The sequence below is a fragment of the Microcaecilia unicolor genome, chromosome 4 (assembly GCF_901765095.1).
Source record: "Microcaecilia unicolor chromosome 4, aMicUni1.1, whole genome shotgun sequence".
NCBI classification, from domain to species: Eukaryota; Metazoa; Chordata; class Amphibia; order Gymnophiona; family Siphonopidae; genus Microcaecilia; species Microcaecilia unicolor.
The window spans coordinates 61,536,173-61,556,583 of NC_044034.1; the positions used below are offsets into that span (position 1 = coordinate 61,536,173).

Here is a 20,411-nt window from a genome sequence, read left to right on the forward strand (position 1 = left end):
TGGTGTCCCTCCCCCGCTCCGCGGGGATGAGCTGGTCGGATTCCCCTCCCCCACTTGTGTGGGGATGAGCTGGGTTAATTCCCCTCCCCCGTTTCGGCGGTGGTGAGCTGGGCAGATTGTCCCTTCGTGGGTGTAATTCTCTAAGTGCTGAGTCCTGCGGATGGAGCTTTGATATCGACATACTGAGGAGTTTCCGGCAGCACATGACCACATATAGGGAGGCAAAAGTTTGCTCTCTATCTCCACCTGCTGGTAGATGGACACAACCCACCAGTCTATGGATTGATCAGCTATGATTAATGGAAAGAAAATTATCAGGTATGATTATACATAATTTTACCATCATATTTCCCCTATTCCTCCTCTTTTCTAGGGTATATGTATTCAGGTCTTCTAGTATCTTCTCATCCGTTTTTTGGCGCAATCCCCATATCATCCTCGTGGCTGTGTCTCTCTAACCTGGAACAAGCTGTTCAAAAGAGGTTAGTGGACGTGCTGAGGGGACAGCTTATGTGGAGAAGAAATTAGAAGAGGTTTGTGGACAGGGCTGGTCTTAGCAAGTGCGGGGCCTTATGCAGACCAATTTGATGGGGCCCCACCCTAGCCCTCCCCCCATCGTAGCTCCACCCCCACCCTAGCTCCAGGGCCGGCCACCCCTCCCGAGCGCCCGGGCCGCTCCCTCCGAGCTCCAAGGCCCCCAGCTCCAGGGCTTCCCCCCCTAGGGCTCCCAGCTCCAAGGCCCCCCCCTTCCTCCCTCCCGGTCATTTTTTAACACCCCTCTCCAAAATCCAGTACTAGGTGTGCCGAGAATACAAAACACTCAGGACCTATAGAGCAATTCTACCACACCATAAGCAGTCATTTCTACGAATCACACAAAGAAAAAGAAAACATCTTAAAACACTACAGTGAGCACTAGAACATGAATTCACCTATTGTAAAATGAAACCAGACAGAATAGTACAGATCGATCCTGCACAGTCAGTGCCAACTGAAAGCCATGTCTTTTTCACAAACACAGATACACCCTAATCCACTATAGAATAAGTAGTAATATTTAAACTTTCTATTTAGACAAAACTTAAACTGAACCCCCAAGATGTCAGACGCTGCATACAATGCAACACCACAGAAACAGAAAATGTCCCCTAGTACTGTGCAAAATATAAAGACAGCAGATGTAAATTTGAAAAAAAAAACTAACTACCAATCACCACTTTACAAATTAACAAATAGAAATTAAACAAGTATAGAACATAAAATACCATTTTATTGGACTAATAGATTTAGTTTTCAGAGGCCAAAACATCCTTCCTCAGGTCAATATAGTATAGTACTGTTACAGTATCCTATCCTGACCTGAGGAAGGGGGTTTTGTTCTCCGAAAGTTAGCCAAAATGTATTAAAATTAGTCCAATAAAAAGATTACCTTGTTTACATGTTCTGTTATAAACATTTATTAATACATCTTTAATACTACTTTATCCTAGAGCAAAAAAATAAAAATATATATTTTATTTACAGTTTGTTGTCTCTGGTCTCATCTTCTTTTCACTGTCTTCCTTCCATCCAGCATCTGTCTTAGGTCTCTCTGCCATCCAGTGTCTGCCCTCTCTGCTGTCCCCTCCATCCAGTGTCTGCCCTGTCTGCTGTCTCCTCCATCCAATGTCTGCCCTCTATCTCTGCCCCTTTCATCCACCATCTGCCCCTGTCTGCTCTCTCTCTCTCTCTCCCCCATCCATTCACTGCCTGCCCTTTCTATCCCTTCCATCCACTGTCTGCCCTTTCTCTCTGCCCCTTCAATCCACAATTTGCCCTCCCTCTCCCATCCATCCAGGGTTTGCCCTCCCTCTCGCTCCCCCATCCAGGATCTGCCCCTCTCTCCGTCCCTTTTTTCAGCCCCCAGTTCCAGCTCCACTATCCCACCAGTCCCCCATTTCAGCCCCCCCAGCCACTTCTCCCTGTCCCCTTTTCAGTCCCCAGTTTCAGCCCCCAGTTCTAGCCCCCTTCATCCACATGCCTTGTATTAGGGCCCCCATTTTCCCATATGGCCCCTTCTCAGACCCCAGTCCCCTTCTCCCATCCAACCTCAGTCCCCTCCCCACCTCAGTCTCCTTCCATGGGAACCCCCACCCTATACCCTTCTCCCATCTGAGTCCCTCCCCCCGACCCACCTACCTACCAGCTCCGTTCTCCTGCCACTGACCCACCACCCACACTGTCTTCTGAAAAAAACAATTTGGAAGCGCCTTCCCACATTGAGTCTCACCCGCCCTCGCGGTAATTGGAAGTTGCCTCAGAGAAGGACGGGTCTCAATGTGGGAAGGCCCGAACGACGTCAAAGAGATTTTTAGTAGCAGGGCAGACGTGAGGCGCTGCCTGTCACTCCAGCGCTTCCAAATTGTTTTTTTCAAGGCAGGACAGGGTGGGAGCAGCGGAAACTGACTCAGAGCCACCCCCCCACCTGCTGACATTTGGGGCGGACCGCCCCCACCACGCCGCCGTCGCGCACCGTTGGGAGGGAGGGAGGGAGGAGTGGAGCTCGGACGGTCAGGGTGGGGCGACCTGAGGTGCACCGCTCGGGGCCCCCCTGAGTGCGAGGCCCTATGCGGCCGCCTCGCCTTAAGACCGGCCCTGGTTGTGGACCTCATTAAGAAACATACGGACATGATCCACACTCTCTCTTAGCAACCTCCTTCTGAATCTTCTTCCACAAGAAGATTTTCTACTGGGCATTAGCGCAAGTCTTCCTACTCTCAGGGCCAGCGTCCCTGGCCCTGCTTGCACCGTCCTCAGAAGTCCTAGCTGGCTCCCCAATCAAAGCAGGGCTTGGGATTTTGACTGGCTCCAGCAGAACAGAGCCTCCCTCTGACGGGTAGATCATGGAAGTATTTTTGCAGCAAACTTTTTTTTTTTTTTTTTTTTTTTTTAACCAAGAGGCTGGCCCCTTGTAACCTCCAACCATTGGAGTACGCCCTGAATTGGCATCAATGACCTCTAAATTGCCCACCAAGAGCATCTTACATCGGCTTCTTGCACAAGGAAGTACGTGTAGAGGAAATCTCTGCTCTTCTGTGGGCTTGAGCGGTCGAACCCGTGACACCAGGGGTCCTCTAGATTGTTCACTTGTCTTTAGATTGTTCTCTTGTCTTTTAGATTGTAAGCTCTTTGAGCAGGGACCGTCCTTCTATGTCTAAATTGTACAGCGCTGCGTAACCCTAGTAGCGCTTTAGAAATGCTAGTTAGTAGTAGTAGAAGGGTGGGAGTTCTATTCCACATAGTTTCTTGTGACCAAGAAAGCAGGGAGGATTGTGGCCCATGTTAGACCTAAGGGCCCTGAACAAATTTCTGGTAAATAAGTTTAGGATGATTTTCTTGGGCACCCTGCTCCCTCTCATTTAGGAAAATGATTGACTATACGCTCTGGATGCCTGTACCCAAATTTTGATACTTCCCAGTCACAGGAGGTATATTGGATTTCAAGTAGGGAAACACCACTTACAGTAGCATGTTCTGCCATTTTGCCTAGCATCTGCCCCCCAGAGTTTTCACCAAGTGCCTGGTGATATTTGCAGCTTGTCTACGCAGACTGGGAGTGTGTATTTCTATACCTGGACAATTGGCTAGTCAAGAACACAATTCAGGAGGGAGCAGGTGCTAGAGCTAGTGGGGTTTGTTATAAATTCTCAAGTCCCATCTTCATCTAGTCTGACAATTGGAGTACATAGGATCTCTGGCGCAGGCTCTGGCCTTCCTTCCTTTAGCGAGAGCAGATACCTTGGTAGTGCTTGCCTTGCAGGTCTGCAGCAGTCAGCAAGTTTCAGCTCGGCAACTGGCTTCCACAGTGCATGACACTCCCATGGCGTGGCTCCATATGAGAGCAGCCCAGTGGACCTTAGCTTCTCAGTGGTCTCAAGCCACAGGGAACCTAAAGGATGTTATTCACATTACTCCTAGTTATCATTTCTATAGTACTACTAGATGTACGCAGTGCTGTACACTTGAACATTAAGAGACAGTCCCTGCTCGACAGAGCTTACAATCTAATTAGGACAGACAAACAGGACAAATAAGAGAGAAGGGAATTACTGAGGTGGGATGATAAAATAAGGGTACTGAACTCGTGATTAAGGGTTGGCTTACACCCTTGTCTGGTGGGTAATCTGGTCCAATTTGACTCTGGTACTCCCATTCCAAATTCCACCACATCGAAAGATGCTGTCAACGGATGCATCCAGCCTGGGTTGGGGAGCTCATGTAGATGGGCTTCATACTCATGGTTAGTTGTCCGTTCAGCAGACTCAACTGTAAGAGGAGGACTCTCAGGTGGCGGAGCCCTGCAAACTTGGTCTGCTGGTAAAGGGGGTTAGTAAGCCAGGTAAGACTTTTCTGATGCATCAGGACATCAAAGATGTCATTCAGGCACAGTGGGACGTCCCGGATTCGGGCTTTCGGCATGTCAAGTCTTTGGTCTGTCTCTCTCCGGTTCCAGAGGTTGACGGGTCCTTGTTGAAGCCTCCCGTGGTCGATGCGGTGGTCTCGGCGGTCACTAAGCATAATACGGTGCCAGTAGATGGTGGCACCATGCTTAAGGATATGCAGGGCCATCGTATGGAGACCCTCTTGAAGAGTAGCTTTGATGTGTCGGCCTTGGCTGTGCAGATGGCCATCTGTGGGTCTTTGGTTGCCCGAGCTTGTTTTCGCTGGTCCGAGAGAGTCCTTGACAGAGCTTTGGATGTTTTGTCGGCCATAGATGTGGAGGTGTCCAAGCTGGAAAGAGTTCAGCTTTTCTGGCGGACACCTTGTATGATTTGCTGGTAGTGTCATCCAAGTCTATAGCTTTGAGTGTAGTGGCTAGGAGAGCTCTCTGGCTTAGGGGTTGGTCACTGGATGTAGCTTCTAAGTTTAAGCTCAGTATGTTTCCCTGCAGGGGTTCTTTGCTGTTCGACAAGGATTTGGACACGCTGGTCCCGAGACTTCCTGAGGACTGGCCTAAGGCTGCTGGGCGTGGTTTGTTCACGGGCCGGGGTTGCAAATCTAGGCGTAGATCAGGTAAGGTGGCACCGACTCAACGCTCAGGTTTTTCCAGAGGAATCTGTCCTTTCGGGGAGCTTGCAGGGGAGGCAGGGATGTTGGTGTCTCTTTCCAGTCCGCTCGTACTTCCCAATGAAGGTATCCGGGCCCAACCTCTGGTCCTGGTAGGGATGCAGTTGGTGCAATTTTACCAGAGGAGGGACCAGATTACCTCAGACCAGTGGGTGCTGGAGGTTGTTCGAGAAGGTTACTCCTTAGAATTGGCGCGTCTACTGTCACTCATTTCTGGAGTCTCCTTCACATTCTTAATTTAAGGCGGCCATCGTCGTGTCAAGTGCCAGCAAAGGGAAGGCACATTATATCATAGTCTTTGGGATTGCCCCGCTATACAAAGATATTGGACAATGATAATACAGTACATGGAAAGTTTAATTAAAACCCAGATCAGCTTCACTCCTATGGGGATTATATTTGATCAATATGAACCTTTTGTCCTCCAAAGGGGAGGCCAGAAACAACTGGTCCATAAAGCTTGCCTGATGGGGAAAAAGCTGATCATGAATGGGTGGTTGAGTGTGGACCCACCAGATTTTTGGAATTGGAGGAACAGATTCCATGATTTAATGCTGCATGGACGCAGGGCAGTGGGACTCTCCCAGAAGAAAAAACATTTTTTGGAGATCTGGAGACCTTACATCAAGCCTTAACCTCACGTGCGCGAAGTTTAGTATTAAAAGGTTTATAGTTTTTTTATTTTCCTTCTCTCTCTCCTCTTCTAGTTTTGGAGGTTATGTTAAGAACAAGTAGGCCATAGAGGCCAAGTGAGATAAATCCGGAATCCATGCACAGAAGTGGTGGAATGGGAGGTGATAAGAAACAAACACCTCTCACTTGATTATGAATATCAGTCTAAGGGGTGGTGGCCTCGGCCAGATATGGGCGGAGGCTGCTGGTACTGTGGTATAGACCACATCGGAAGGCATGGTTACCTTGGAGAGACTGACCACACAATGTCAGCTTAAGTAATTTTTGAGAGAGAAGGATTAAATGGTTGATCCAGAGTTAAAAAACGCCTATATATTAGATTAGTGTAACAGTTTGTTCTAAGTTGTTAAAGTTCAATACAATGGGGGGGGAGGGGGGGGGGGGTAAGTGAAAAAACAAAGGGGGGGGAGGGGAGGGGGGAAATACGAAAAGAAAACTTATTTGTTGATAGCAGAAGAGATAAATGTTGGTGAAACTGAATTGTTCCTAAAGTGACCAAATTCTGCGTGTATTAATTGTTATTTCTGACAATAAAAAAAGACTTAAACATAAGGCGGCCATCATCAGGGATACTCTAGAAAGGCTTCTTGATCTCTGGTCTATATGTCCAGTTCCTCGGAACTCAGGCAGGATCGGTACTCAATCTACTATGTCGTCCCCAAGAAATAGGGTTCTTTCCAGCCGATTCTGGTCCTCAAGACCGTTAACGGGGCTCTCGGGGTCTCTTTGTTTTGTATGGAGACGCTTCACTCCATCATTGGTGGTGGTATGGTCTGGAGAATTTTTGACGGCTCTAGACCTATCTGCACATTCCGATCTGTCCTCTGCATTAACAATATCTACGCTTCGCAATTCTTGGCAAGCATTATCAGTTTCGGGCTTTGCCCTTCGGCCTAGCAACGGCCCCTCGCACCTTTGCCAAGGTGATGGTGGTGGTAGCAGCGGCTCTCAGGAAGGAAGGAGTTTTGGTTCATCCTTTCCTGGACAACTCGCTGATCAGAGCGAAAACCTACCAGGAGAGTCTACAGGCCATGGCGCGAGTAGTCCAGTTCATGCAGTCCTTTGACTGACTGGGTGGTCAATTAGCAGCATTCATCTTCAGTCATCTCAGTCCCTGGATTATCGGAGTCTGTTTCGACACTCGGAGGAGTCAGTATGCTTCTTATGCAACCTGGAATTCTCAAGCTGCAGTATCCAATTTGTCAATTTCTTCGGACATTCTCCCCATGTGTGAGGGATTACCTTCAAGTGCTGGGGTCCATGGCTGTGAGAATAGACTGCCGTGGTCCAGGGCGCATGTGAGATCTCTACAGAAGTCCCTTCTTTCCAGGTGGTCATCTCAGAGAGACTCCCTACTGCATAAGTTGTCACTGCCTCTGCAGGAGTGGGGCAGTCTTTGGTGGTGGCTCCGGACATCCAGTCTGACCAAGGGGATGCCATGGATGCTCTGCAGTGGATAGTAGTCATGACAGACGCCAGTCTCAAGGGCTGAGGGGTCCAGGGTCTGTGGTCCATAGAGGGGAGCTCATGTCTAATCAACCTCTTGGAAACCAGAGTAATACGTTTGGCTCTCCAAGCATTTTGCCCTCTTTTGGTTCGCATCATGTCACCCAGCGCCACGGTGGTAGCATATGTCATTCGTCAAGGTGGAGCAAGGAGTCTCCGCCCAGTTCATGAGTAGAGTCGTTTCCTGCTCTAGCTGGAATCTCATCTGATGGACCTGTTGGCGGTTCATGTAGCAGGAGTAGAGAATGTCCAGGTGGATTTCCTCAGTCAGCACTCTAGATCCAGGGGAGTGGGCTCTTGGCAACGAAGCATTTCAAGCCATAGTGGATCGTTGGGGGCTTCCGGTGATGGATCTGCTCGCCTCTGTGTCGGACACAAAAGTTCCAAGGTACTTCAGTCGCAGAAAAGATCCAGCAGCACAAGGAGTAGATGCAATTCTGCAGTCCTGGTCGACTGGCCTTCTGTATGCCTTTCCTCTGTGGCCCCTGATAGGTCATCGGCACCAAGGAGCAAGGGTGACATGCACCGGGCGAAGGCTAAGAAGCACAGTCATCGATCTCCCTTGATACATGGTGCTGGAGCTCCGAAGTGCCGAGGGATTTGGTATCTGAGAAGCATCAACGCCAGCAGGACCGCTCCCCCTCTATTCAGAACGTGTCTCCAGTCAGCTGAGATCCTGCTTCCAGGTCTGAGAGCTGTAACCACGAGAGTCTGCATATCCCCACAATCACGGCAGAGTGTTTAGACATGTCAAAAAAGTAGTATGCACCTCTGGCACCAGCCCCAGCGATTCTGCTGCCTGTGCCCCAGGAAATTAATCTTCAGATCAATCTCCTGGAGTTTTGAGCAGTCTGTAACACGCTAAAGGCTTTCAGAGATTGGCTGTCCCATCAAATTATTCTAATTGAAACAGACAATCAGGTTGCAATGTATTAAAGCAGGGGGGACTTGATCTCGCCAACACAGCATGTTTCTCCAAGCCACTTATCTGGCGAGCATAAACGACCTGGCCGACAGGCTAAGCAGGATAATGCAACCACACAAGTAAAAATGGGCGTAGCCTTCAAGATGATCTGAGCGTTGGGCACTCACGTGGATCTTTTTGTCACTCAGCTCAACCACAAGGTCTCTGAGTTCTGTTCAAGGCTTCAGGCCAATGACAGACTAGTGTTAGAGGTCTTCCTTCTACATTGGGGGACAGGCCTTCTGTATTCATATCCTCTGATACCTCTAGTAGGAAAGACTTTGTTGAAACACAAGCAAGACCGTGGAACCATGATTCTGATTGCGCCATGGTTCCCTCTTCTGGAATTGTCCTCCGAAGAACTGAGGAGAGTGTTTTCTGACCCTCATCACACAGAACGAGGGGTTGCTTTTATATCCCAACCTCCAGACTCTGGCTCTTAGGGCCTGGATGTTGAGAGCCTAGAATTTGCTTCCTTGGGTCTTTTGGCGGTGGTTCTTTTTAAATGGAGGAGGTTTTCCATCTGGTGTGACAGCACGGCCATAGATCCCCTTTCTTGTCCTACACAGACCCTGCTTGAATACCTTCTACACTTATCAGAGTCTGGTCTCTAGACCAACTCCGTAAGAGTTCACCTTAATGCAATTAGTGCTTATCAACGTGTAGAAGGTAAGCCTATCTCTGGGTAGCCTCTGGTTCACTTCATGAGAGGTGGTTTTTAGTCCACACATTCACATCTCACTACTGCCTTGAGCAGGATACCCGACGTGACAGTTGGTTCAAGCAGTCAGTGTTGCAGAATCTGTTTGGGATCTAGAATCCAACTCCACCCTCCTAGACCTCTTTTATTCTGTTCTAGGCTGCACTCTCATCTAGGTTGTATATAGTTTCAGGTTAATCTGTGTTAAGTCCTCTCCGTTACGAGGCCCAATTGACCATTGTTTGTTGTTTTGGGTGAGCCTGGATGCTGTGAATTCCCCACTTGTGTGAATAAGCAAGCCTGCTTGTCCTCAGTGAAAGTGAAGATACTTACCTATAGCAGGCATTCTCCAAGGACAGCAGGCTTCTTATTCTCACAATCCCGCCCATTTCCCCTTGGAGTTGTCTGTTTACAGGCAGGTGGGCAGTAAGGCACCTGCTTAAGCTCAGCACTCACGCATGCACGCTTGAGCATGGCTCGCTCCTCTAAAAGCTCTAGTTTTTTTCTATGGCAATTTTTACGGGCCGGGCAATGCGAGATGGCGCTTATCCACTTCTGAGTATAAGAAGCTGCTGTCCTCGGAGAATACCTGCTACAGGTAAGTATCTTTGCTTTATCCCCACCCCACCTGTCACAGTGTGTATGTGTATATATATATATATATATATATATATATATATATATATATATATATATATGCGCTGATGTTGAAGGCAGGATTATTCAGGCACAGTGTCTTATCTGTCCTGTTGAAGTTTCCTTCCTTTTTGAATTAAGGAACTCAGCCTGCTATATATGGAAAGGGCTGTGCATGCTCAGAACTTTTACATGTATTTCTGAGATTTGGAAGAACTGTTTTTATCTAAGACTTCAGGTTGTGTAGAGGAAAAAAAACTCCAGGTGAGTGGTCTCCACCTTCCCCCACCTCAGATGAGCAGTGACATAAGAAAATAACTGAAGCATTTTGTAAATGATGGTTATATTTTGTTTTTTGTGATTACCTTTAATGTCTTTGTTAATGTAGCTGTATATTTAGTATAAATCAAATTTTAAAGCAAGTTCACAGCAGCCTTGCCAACTTCACATACTGCAACTGCTTTGCCAATAAATAACTCCACCTGAATATAGCCACTTCACATATATTTATAATGTCATATAACTTTACCCAGCAAGCCCTTATTGGTGGTAGCAGCTGTAGTTTGAAATGACATTCAGCTTTATGCCCCCCCCAAAAAAAAAAAAAATACACAGTACATTCCCTATACTCGCCCCCTACATATCCTCACAACCCCCCCACTTGCATATATAACTGCATACTCAATTCTCCACTCCTTCTCTAACATAACACACAATCTTCTCATCTTTTATAAATCTGCATGGGACAGCATTTCCCAAGCATTGCCTCCTGCATGTTTTCCGTCGTTGAGAATTTTTTTCCCTTGCCTTTTTAGTTATTCTACTGCCATTGAGAGAGCTGGAATGTTATTTACTATTAAGCTTGTTTTGCACTCTATACTGTAAAGTATTTATAGTAAGATTATTGGACCAAATGACAAGCACATGAATTACAGTGCTCACTAGATTGTAGAGCTATTTCAGATAAAAAGATTATTTTTGCAAAAAGTGAGGTACTTCAACAAGAATTTTTTTGCCTAGGAGAATAATGAAACTGCGAAAATAGATGACGGCTTATGGTTTGCAGCTTGTAACTTTCAGCATTTAAATGTGGCTGAAAAGGTAGGTTGGAAGGGAGTATGAATGAATAATGCATGAGAGAACTTTTGGTTTTCGTGTTATGATACTGCTGAGGTGTGGTTCCCAAATGTCCCCAAGAGGAACTCAAGCCACACATTTTGCAAAGAATATTGACTTAAGCTTGCATACAATATAGGCAGTGAATGCAAATTTATCATGGACGTTCATTGTAGACAGTTGCAGAACTGCTGTGGGTTATCGCAGGGCAGCTTTGGGAACCACTGTCGTAGAGAATTAAGTTAATTACAGGATAGGTGAAAGATGAATATTCAAGTATTTTATGTAGCTCATTACTCATTTCTTGTTATACTACCATCTCCATGGACAGGCAGACATAATCTCATGTGAGAGCCTGGTGATGTACGCTGCCATAATGTACTGTCACTTTAAAACCTTTAGGCAGTGCCCCCACCGCGTATGTGTAAGTGCCTTCCTGCCAGATTCTTAAACATGGGATCAACAGTTTTGTGTTTTCTGCGGAGCAGAGAGCCTGGATTTCTAATCTCTCCTCAGTGTGTCAAACCATCTCTACTTTGTGCTTTTCATCTGTGGGATTTTTTTTCCAGTTTTCTTTGTTTATTGTTAAATTTAACCAAAATCTTTTTTTTTTTTTTCCATTTTTCAGCCTTTGGGGGCCTCTTGAGACTTTTTTTTTTTTTGGCTGAGGAGCATCAACCATTTTTGGTTAGATTTTTACTCAAGCTCCCCATTGAATCTTTTCACCTTGTGTCATCTGGTTTTCTCTCCATGGAGGATGCCAAGTGGCTTTAAAAAGTGTACTTGGTGCAATAGGTCTATCTCGGGCACAGACACTCATAACTGGTATGTTGAATGCTTGGTTCCAGTGTATAGGCACATAGTGTAACTTCTATCTGTGCATGCAAGAGAGGACATTTCAAACTCACAGAATCCATTGTGAAAAAGCATCGAGCATAGCAGGGGATTCGGCATCGAATGAGGAACCTGCATTGACAGGTGCACCAACTCAACATCGGGAATTCCTGGCATTGGACTCATAACATAGTAAACGACGGCAGATAAAGACCTGTACGGTCCATCCAGTCTGCCCAACAAGATAAACATTTTTTACATGGTATGTGATATTTTATATGTATACCAGAGTTTGATTTGTCCTTGCCTTTCTCAGGGCACAGACTGTAGAAGTCTGCCCAGTACTACTGTTATACTAAATTCTGAAGCTAACATGGAAGCCCCACCAATCAATTTTTATTGAGGCCCCTTGGTTCCACTGTCTTCTATTGATAAATTAATTGTTGTTCCATTTGAAGTAATCTAGATACTATATTTCCTGAAAACTTATCAGTAGTTGTTGTTGTACTACAAATAGAAGATCTTTTTCTTGGTGTCCTGCTTCTGCCCATTGGGTAACTTGAGGCGCATCTTTTTTCTGTTTTCTTAAATTGCTGAGGTGTTCCGCTATGCGGTCTTTGATGCGTTGCTTCGTTTGTCCAATGTACCATTTTATGCATGGGCATCGTATTCCATATACCACCCCCCTAGATTCACAGTTAGTATGATTGCGCAGTTTATAACTCCGGCCAGTGACTGGATGTGTGTCCTCCGAAGTGCACCATGCATGCCTACTGTATACACACCGATGGCATTTTCCGTGTTTCCCCGTGGAGGATACTTCTCACTCATCTTTAGTGCTATTGAATAGTTCTAAATTCCTTGATCATTTGTAAGCGAAACAAAGATCTGAAGAGATTGTGCAGTCTCAACAGTGGCCAATGCTGTCGAATAATTCTTTTGATGTAATTAGTGCGATTAGAGAAGGGTAGAACACATACCATACGATTTTTGTAAATTACGATTGGTAGCGTGAGTTTGTAACAACCATTGGCGGTGTGCATTTCTTGCTCTCTTACGTGCTGTCTTCAATATCCTTTCCGGGTACCCCCGCTTTCTCAATCTTGGATATAGATCCGCTGCATGCTTGTCATATAATTGCTCATCCTGGCATAATCTTCTTACCTGAAGGAATTGCCCTATGGGAATGCCCATTTTTTGTGATTTTGCATGAAAACTCCTGTAATGTAAAATTGAATTAGTGTCAGTAGGTATCTGGAAAATCTGCGTGTAGAATTTACCTTCAAGTACTCTGATATTGATATCCAAAATACTAATGATATCAGATGCAGTCAACATTTCAAATGTGATATTGGTGTCATTGTCATTAAGGTGTTGAAAAAACTCTTGTAATTCATCTGTCCTACCGGTCCAAATGAAAAACACGTCATCAGTGAACCGTTTCCATAAGAGTACGTGTCTAAAGAATTCCATCACCAAACATACTGTCTTGTAAACATATGTTTAGGCTGGGCTGACCTTCATTGCTGTGTCACCGCTTATGATGTAAGAGCTATGGTGGCTTTAGTAGCCCATTTCCACTCTGCCTCCATTGAAGACATGTGCAAGGCAGCAACGTGGTCTTCTATCCACACCTTCACTACTCTATGGAGCAGGATAGCCAGTTTGGACAACTAGTCCTGAAAAATCTTTAGTACTTGAATGTCATCTCCACCCTTCGGAGGAGTAGCCTAGTGGTTAGTGCAGTGGACTTTGATCCTGGGGAACTGAGTTGATTCCCACTGCAGCTCCTTGTGACTGGGCAAGTCACTTAACCCTCTATTGCCCCTGGTACAAAATAAGTACCTGAATATATGTAAACCACTTTGAATGTAGTTGCAAAAACCTCAGAAAGGCGGTATATCAAGTCCCATTTCCCTTTACCCTTTCCCTTTTTTTCTCCACCAGGTTCACTTTTTGCTTCAGTTATATCAAGTTCATTATTAACACTGTGAGCCTGGCAGCTAGTGAGTTTCACATGTGATAATATTGTGCCTGCTTGTCCCCGGAGAAGCAAAGTTAATTACCTATAGCAGGTATTGTCAGAGGACAGCAGGTACATATTCTTGCCTTTCTCCTGCCTCCCCTACAGTTGTTGACTTAGCTTTCTTATTATATTACTGGTCCCACGCTTGAGTATTGGGTGGGACGGCACTTACAAATGTGTGATGAAGACACTGCCCAAAGGTTTTAAAGTGGCAGCACGCTATGGCAGTTCTGCACAGGACTCTGGGGACGTCGCTCACATGTGAGAATATATGCCTGCTGTCCTCTGTGAACACTGCTGCAGGTAAGTAACTTTGCTTTATTGTTTATTTCAAGTTTGCTAGACTGTCTTAAAAGAATGAAAAGAATTTCATAAAATAGGAAAACAACCAACCAAACACAGAAATCAGAACTTCCCCTAGCAGATTGACTATCTCATCTAGGTACTGAATGACCCCCCCACCCTCGAGAAATTGATAGTGTGGCTTGAGGGCTGCTCAAAATTTCTTAGTTCTCTGAATTCATTTAAATTATCCCATGTGGTTGCCTACCCAAGATAGTGCTGCCATAATCAACATACTAAACATCCATTTTTCATTCAAAGAGTTAGGTGTAATATGAAACCTTTGCTTTTGTACACTTTTTTGTGTTCGTGATTTCCCAGTGTTTGTTTTAGAAAACTTTTGTTTTGAAGTATCACATCATATATTTGCTGAATTTAAGGATCATGTTTTTGAGCTTTTCAATAAAGAATCCTAAAGAAAGCAACAGTCCATGGGCAGCTCTGTTAGTGGTATGGAGGGAAAAAAAGGATGGTACATTATGATTTTGTGTAGACTGTAAAAAGTTAAATTCAGTAAGCATCCTTGCTAGTTATTGAATTTATCAAGATTTTCTCATTAGACCTAAGATCAGGCTGCAAAATGGGTCTGAGTCCGGTAGGTATTTTAATTTTCTTAAAAAATTTTTTATTCTGCTTGATCCATTGTTCAGCAGATTACATAATTACATACACAATCTAAAACCAAATAAAAAAAACCCCAGACACTTCAAAATATTTAAGAAATCAAAGTCCTGAATCATATATTAACATGTCATGCATTAGCTGAAGGCTTTCATGATGTTTTAAGCTTTTCTAAATTCCTTAGTCTGTAATATTCTGTATTTGCAAAAGAAACTTATTCCAATAAGCTGGTCCAGCAATGTAGAAAATTTTATTTCTGTATTCACTAGAGCATATCACATGATGAGATTGAATATCTGACAATTTGAGTCGCTGATCTTAATGCTCAGTTTGGTTGATACACATGAAGTCTCGTTGCTAATATCTCAGAAACTTGTTGTATAAGTATTTTAAACTCCAAGCAGGCCATTTTTGTGTAAACCGTGTTTATTCAAACCTTGCAAGGTAAGCATGTGCAAAAAAAAATTTCTCCTGGACTGATGTTATGTCCTGAAACCTCCAGTGTTTCCATAAAGAGTAGTGTGATCTGTGACCTCCAACTAGAGTATGAAGGTGGGGTAACTTCACTCCAATGTAATATAGCCTTTTTTGCCATGAGAATCAAGCAGTGAAGAAAGGCCAACAGGCCCGGAGGTATAGGAGCAGATAAACTAGAATCCTTTAACAAGAGGAGTAGGAGCCAGTCTTGGAGGGTGAGCCATTGGGCCATAGTCACTTGCATGACCCAAGTCCAAAACGCAATAACCACAGGACAGCTTCAAAACATATGTGGTGATATCCCAAGGGCATCTGGCCCTGAGAGCTTAAAGTAAAGGCTTCATTCAAGGATTCCTGAACATCTTCACATAAGTCAGACAAGGGTAGATTCCAGACATAATGCCATAGTTTCAAGTATCAAAACAGGTTATTTTTTAAATTGAATCCTATATTCTATAGGTAATCAGTGCAGGCTTTTCAGAACTGGTGTTACTACAATATAATGCTTCATCAGTGTTCAAACTTAAGTCTTTCCAACCAGAACCCGGGCCATCGAGTTCTGGGCTGTCTGTAAAGCACTCAGTTGCTTCTTCTGAAGTCTCAGCAGCAATGTATTTGCATAATCAAGACATGGTATGATTAAACTCTGTACCACTGTTTTAAAAATGTTGTGGTTTCATTAAACTCTGTATCACCGTTTTAAAAATGTTGTGGTTTCATTAAATATATCATCTTTCTTATCAATCTCAGTTTAAAATATACTTCTTTAATAATCTTTAGTACATGTGCTTTCATTGTGTAACCATCATCCAGAATAACACCTGGATTTCTCAATGTCCTAACAATAGGAATAGATTCATTATTGTACATAAGTAATGCCACACTGGGAAAAGACCAAGGGTCCATCAAGCCCAGCATCCTGTCCACTACAGCGGCCAATCCAGGCCAAGGGCACTTGGCAAGCTTCCCAAACGTACAAACATTCTATACATGTTGTTCCTGGAATTGTGGATTTTTCCCAAGTCCATTTAGTAGTGGTTTATGGACTTGTCCTTTAGGAAACCGTCTAACCCCTTTTTAAACTCTGTCAAGCTAACCACCTTCACCACGTTCTCTGGCAACAAATTCCAGAGTTTATTTATGTGTTGGGTGAAGAAAAAGTTTCTCCGATATGTTTTAAATTTACTACACTGTAGTTTCATCGCATGCCCCCTAGTCCTAATATTTTTGGAAAGCGTGAACAGACGCTTCACATCCACCTGTTCCACTCCACTCATTATTTTATATACCTCTATCATGTCTCCCCTCAGCAGTATCTTCTCCAAGCTGAAAAGCCCTAGCCTCCTTAGTCTTTCTTCATAGGAAAGTCATCTCAGCCCCCCGCTATCATTTTAGTCGCCCTTCGCTGCACCTTTTCCAATTCTGCTATATGTTCCTTGAGATGCGGTGACACTCAAGGTGCGGTCGCACCATGGAGCGATATAATGGCATTATGACATCTTCACACCTGTTTTCCATACCTTTCCTAATAATACCCAACATTCTATTCACTTTCCTAGCCGCAGCAGCACACTGAGCAGAAGGTTTGTGTATTATCGACGGCGACACCCAGATCCCTTGGTCCGTAACTCCTAACGTGGAACCTTGCATGACGTAGCTATAATTCAGGTTCTTTTTTCCCACATGCATCACCTTGCACTTGCTCACATTAAACGTCGTCTGCCATTTAGCTGCCCAGTCTCCGTCTCGTAAGGTCCTTCTGTAATTTTTCACAATCCTGTCGTGAGTTAATGACTTTGAATAACTTTGTGTCATCGGCAAATTTAATTACCTTGCTAGTTACTCCCATCTCTACATCATTTATAAATATAATAAAAAGCAGCGGTCCTAGCACAGACCCCTGAGGAACCCCACTTAACTACCCTTCTCCATTGTGAATACTGCCCATTTAACTCCCCTCTCTGTTTCCTATCCTTCAACCAGTTTTTAATCCACAATAGGACATTTCCTCCTATCCCATGACCCTACAATTTCCTCTGTAGCCTTTCATATGAGGTACCTTGTCAAATGTCTTTTGAAAATCCAGATACACAATATCAACCGGCTCCCCTTTGTTCACATGTTTTACTCCTTCAAAGAATTGAAGTAAATAGGTCAGGCAAGATTTCCCCACACAAAAGCCGTGCTGACTTGGTCTCAGTAATCCATGTCCTTGGATGTGCTCTGTAATTTTGTTTTTAATAATAGCCTCTACCATTTTCCCTGGCACCGACGTCAAACTCACCAGTCTATAATTTCCCAGATCTCCCCTGGAACCTTTTTTTAAAAATCGGCGTTACATTGGCCACCCTCCAAACTTCCGATTTTAAGGATAAATTGCATATCACTAGCAGTAGTTCCGCAAGTTCATTTTTCTGTTCTATCAGTACTCTAGGATGAATACCATCCGGTCCAGGAGATTTGCTACTCTTCAGTTTGCTGAACTGCCCCATTACGTCCTCCAGGTTTACCGCGTGAATTCAGTAAGTTTCTCCGACTCGTCCGCTTGGAATACCATTTCCGACACCGGTATCCCACCCAAATCTTCCTCAGTGAAGACCGAGGCGCAAAATTCATTCAATCTCTCCGCTACATCATTGTCTTCCTTGATCGCCCCTTTTACCCCTCGATCATCCAGCGGTCCAACCGATTCTTTTGCCGGCTTCCTGCTTTTAATATACCGAAATTTTTTTTACTGTATTTTTTTGTCTCTTATGCTTTTTTTTCGTAATCACTCTTGGCCTTCTTTATCTGCGCCTTGCATATGCTTTGACACTCCTTATGCTGCTGCTGCTTGTTTTCAGACGGTTCCTTCTTCCATTTTCTGAAGACGTTTCTTTTAGCCCTAATAGCTTCCTTCACCTCACTTTTCAACCATGCCGGCTGTCTTTTGGACTTCCGTCTTTCTTTTCTAATTTGCGGAATATGTTTGGCCTGGGCCTCCAGGATGATATTTTTGAAGAGCGTCCATGCCTGTTGTACAGTTTTTACCCTCTCAATTGCCCCCCCTAAGTTTTTTTTTTTTTTTTTTTTCCCCCCACCGTTCGTTCTTCTCATTTTATCGGTCTTTTTTTTTTTTAAGTTAAATGCTAACGTATTTAGTTACTTCAAGGTTGATATCAAAACTGATCATATTATGATCACTGTTATCAAGCAGCCCCAGTACCATAAAGTCCCTCACCAGATTATGTGCTCCACTAAGGACTAAGTCTAGAATTTTTCCTTCTCTTGTTGGCTCCTGCACCAGCAGCTCCATAAAGCTGTCCTTGATTTCATCAAGGAATTGTACCTCTCTAGCATGTCCCGATGTTACATTTACCCAGTGTATATTTGGATAATTGAAGTCACCCATTATTATCACATTGCCCATTTTGTTTGCGTCTCTGATTTTTTATCATTTCTGCATCTACCTGCTCATCCTGGCGAGGCGGACGGTAGTACACTCCTATCACCGTCCTTTTCCCTTTTCTACATGAAATTTCAACCTGCAATGATTCAAAGGTGTGATTTGAGTCTTGCTGAATTTGTAATCTATCTTGAGTCAAGGCTCTCATTAATATACAATGCTACCCCTCCACCAGTCCGGTCCACCCTATCACTACGATATACTTTGTACCCCGGTATGACAGTGTCCCACTGGTTATCCTCCTTCCACCAGGTCTCAGTAATGCCTATTATATCCAATTTTTCATTTAGTGCAATATATTCCAACTCTCCCATCTTATTTCTTAGACTTTTAGCATTTGCATATAGACATTTCAGAGTGTTTGTTGTTCCTATTTGCACGATGCTTAGTACTTCGCACTATTGATTTGCCATCTTTTGTCTGATCTTTTAGTTGTATTTAAGGGCACCTGGTCTACCACTGTTGTGCAACCTCACTATCCAGAAACCCTATCTTCCCTGTTTGTGAGGTATCCTTGCAAGATACCTTATCCCGAACCATGCGCTTTTGAGCGACTGTTGGCCTTCCCCCCATTTCTAGTTTAAAAGCTGCTCTATCAATGCGAGCAGCCTGGACCCACCCTGGTTAAGGTGGAGCCCATCCTTTTGGAATAGGCTCCCCCTTCCCCAGAATGTTGCCCAGTTCCTAACAAATCTAAAACCCTTCTCCCTGCATCGTCTCATCCTCGCATTGAGACTGAAATATTGTGGGATTATCCGGTGAATCATATGTCTATAACCTAATCTGAGTTTTGTTAATATTTAATTTCAGACTATTTGCAGACATCCAACAATTGATTGCAAAATTAATCTCAATCTCACAAATGTATCTTTTAACACTTTTTTTTCCAACAGAATCACAAACTATACATAGTCTGTATATAATCTGAATTGTATACCAAAACAGTTAAGTAACCGACAAAGTATCAAAAAGGTGCACTCTAACAAGTCATTTCCCTGAATGGCATGAAAGCCTTTTTTTCAATACTGTACTTCATGTTCCAGTTGCCTTCAATCTGTTAATAAAAATAACATGATTAATAGTATCAAAGGCAGCGGATACATCTAAATTTACCAAAAGAAAATGTTGGCCATTACTAAAGCCTGTTCTTACCACATCAAACAGTGTCTGTGTCATGGAATGATTGAAAACCAAACTGATTGGAGTCTAGAATCTTATGTAAATCCAGTGCTTTTTTTGTGCCGGTACGCAACGGTACGGTATACTGGCACCTTTTTTTTGCCCTGCGTTACCGCCACTTATCTGCCCGCCCTCTTCTCCCCCCAAGGATCCTTTTTCTTTTATTATTTTAAATTTACCTAATCTCCGTCCGAGTCCGACCACATGGGCAGCAGCGTCACTGAAAGCGCTCCCCTCCCGAGTCCTGACGTCTGTAGCAGAAGCTTCCTGATTCGTTCATTCTCAGTGTCCCGTCCTTGAGGGCGGGACACTGAGAATGAACGAATCAGGAAGCTTCTGCTACAGACGTCAGGACTCGGGAGGGGAGTGCTTTCAGTGACACTGCTGCCCATGCGGTTGGACTCGGAGGTCAGGTAAATTTAAAATAATAAAAGAAAAAGGATCCTTGGAGGGAGAAGAGGGCGTCAGGACAGGCAGGCAGTTGGACATGGGAGTGGTAGGGCAAGGGAGAGAGGACCATCTGGACATGGATGGTAGGGCTCAGGGAGAGAGGGGAATTGCTGGATAGGGATGAATGGAGGGGGCAGGGGACAGAGGAGCATGGATGGGAGGGCAGGGCTCAGGGAGAGAGGGGAATTGCTGGATAGGGATGAATGGAGGGGGCAGGGGACAGAGGAGCTTGGATGGGAGGGCAGGGCTTAGGGAGAGAGGGGAATTACTGGATAGGGATGAATGGAGAGGGCTGGGGACAGAGAAGCATGGATGG

General features: G+C 44.5%; 1 protein-coding gene across 1 annotated transcript in view; it reads left to right on the plus strand.

Annotated features, from left to right (window-relative positions):
• The window catches only part of RNF17 (ring finger protein 17), a 785,154-nt gene that overhangs the window by 126,398 nt on the left and 638,345 nt on the right, over positions 1–20,411 (plus strand). The window contains 1 exon segment of the mRNA XM_030200280.1: positions 10,626–10,706. Within this exon segment, the coding sequence (XP_030056140.1) occupies positions 10,626–10,706 (81 nt within the window).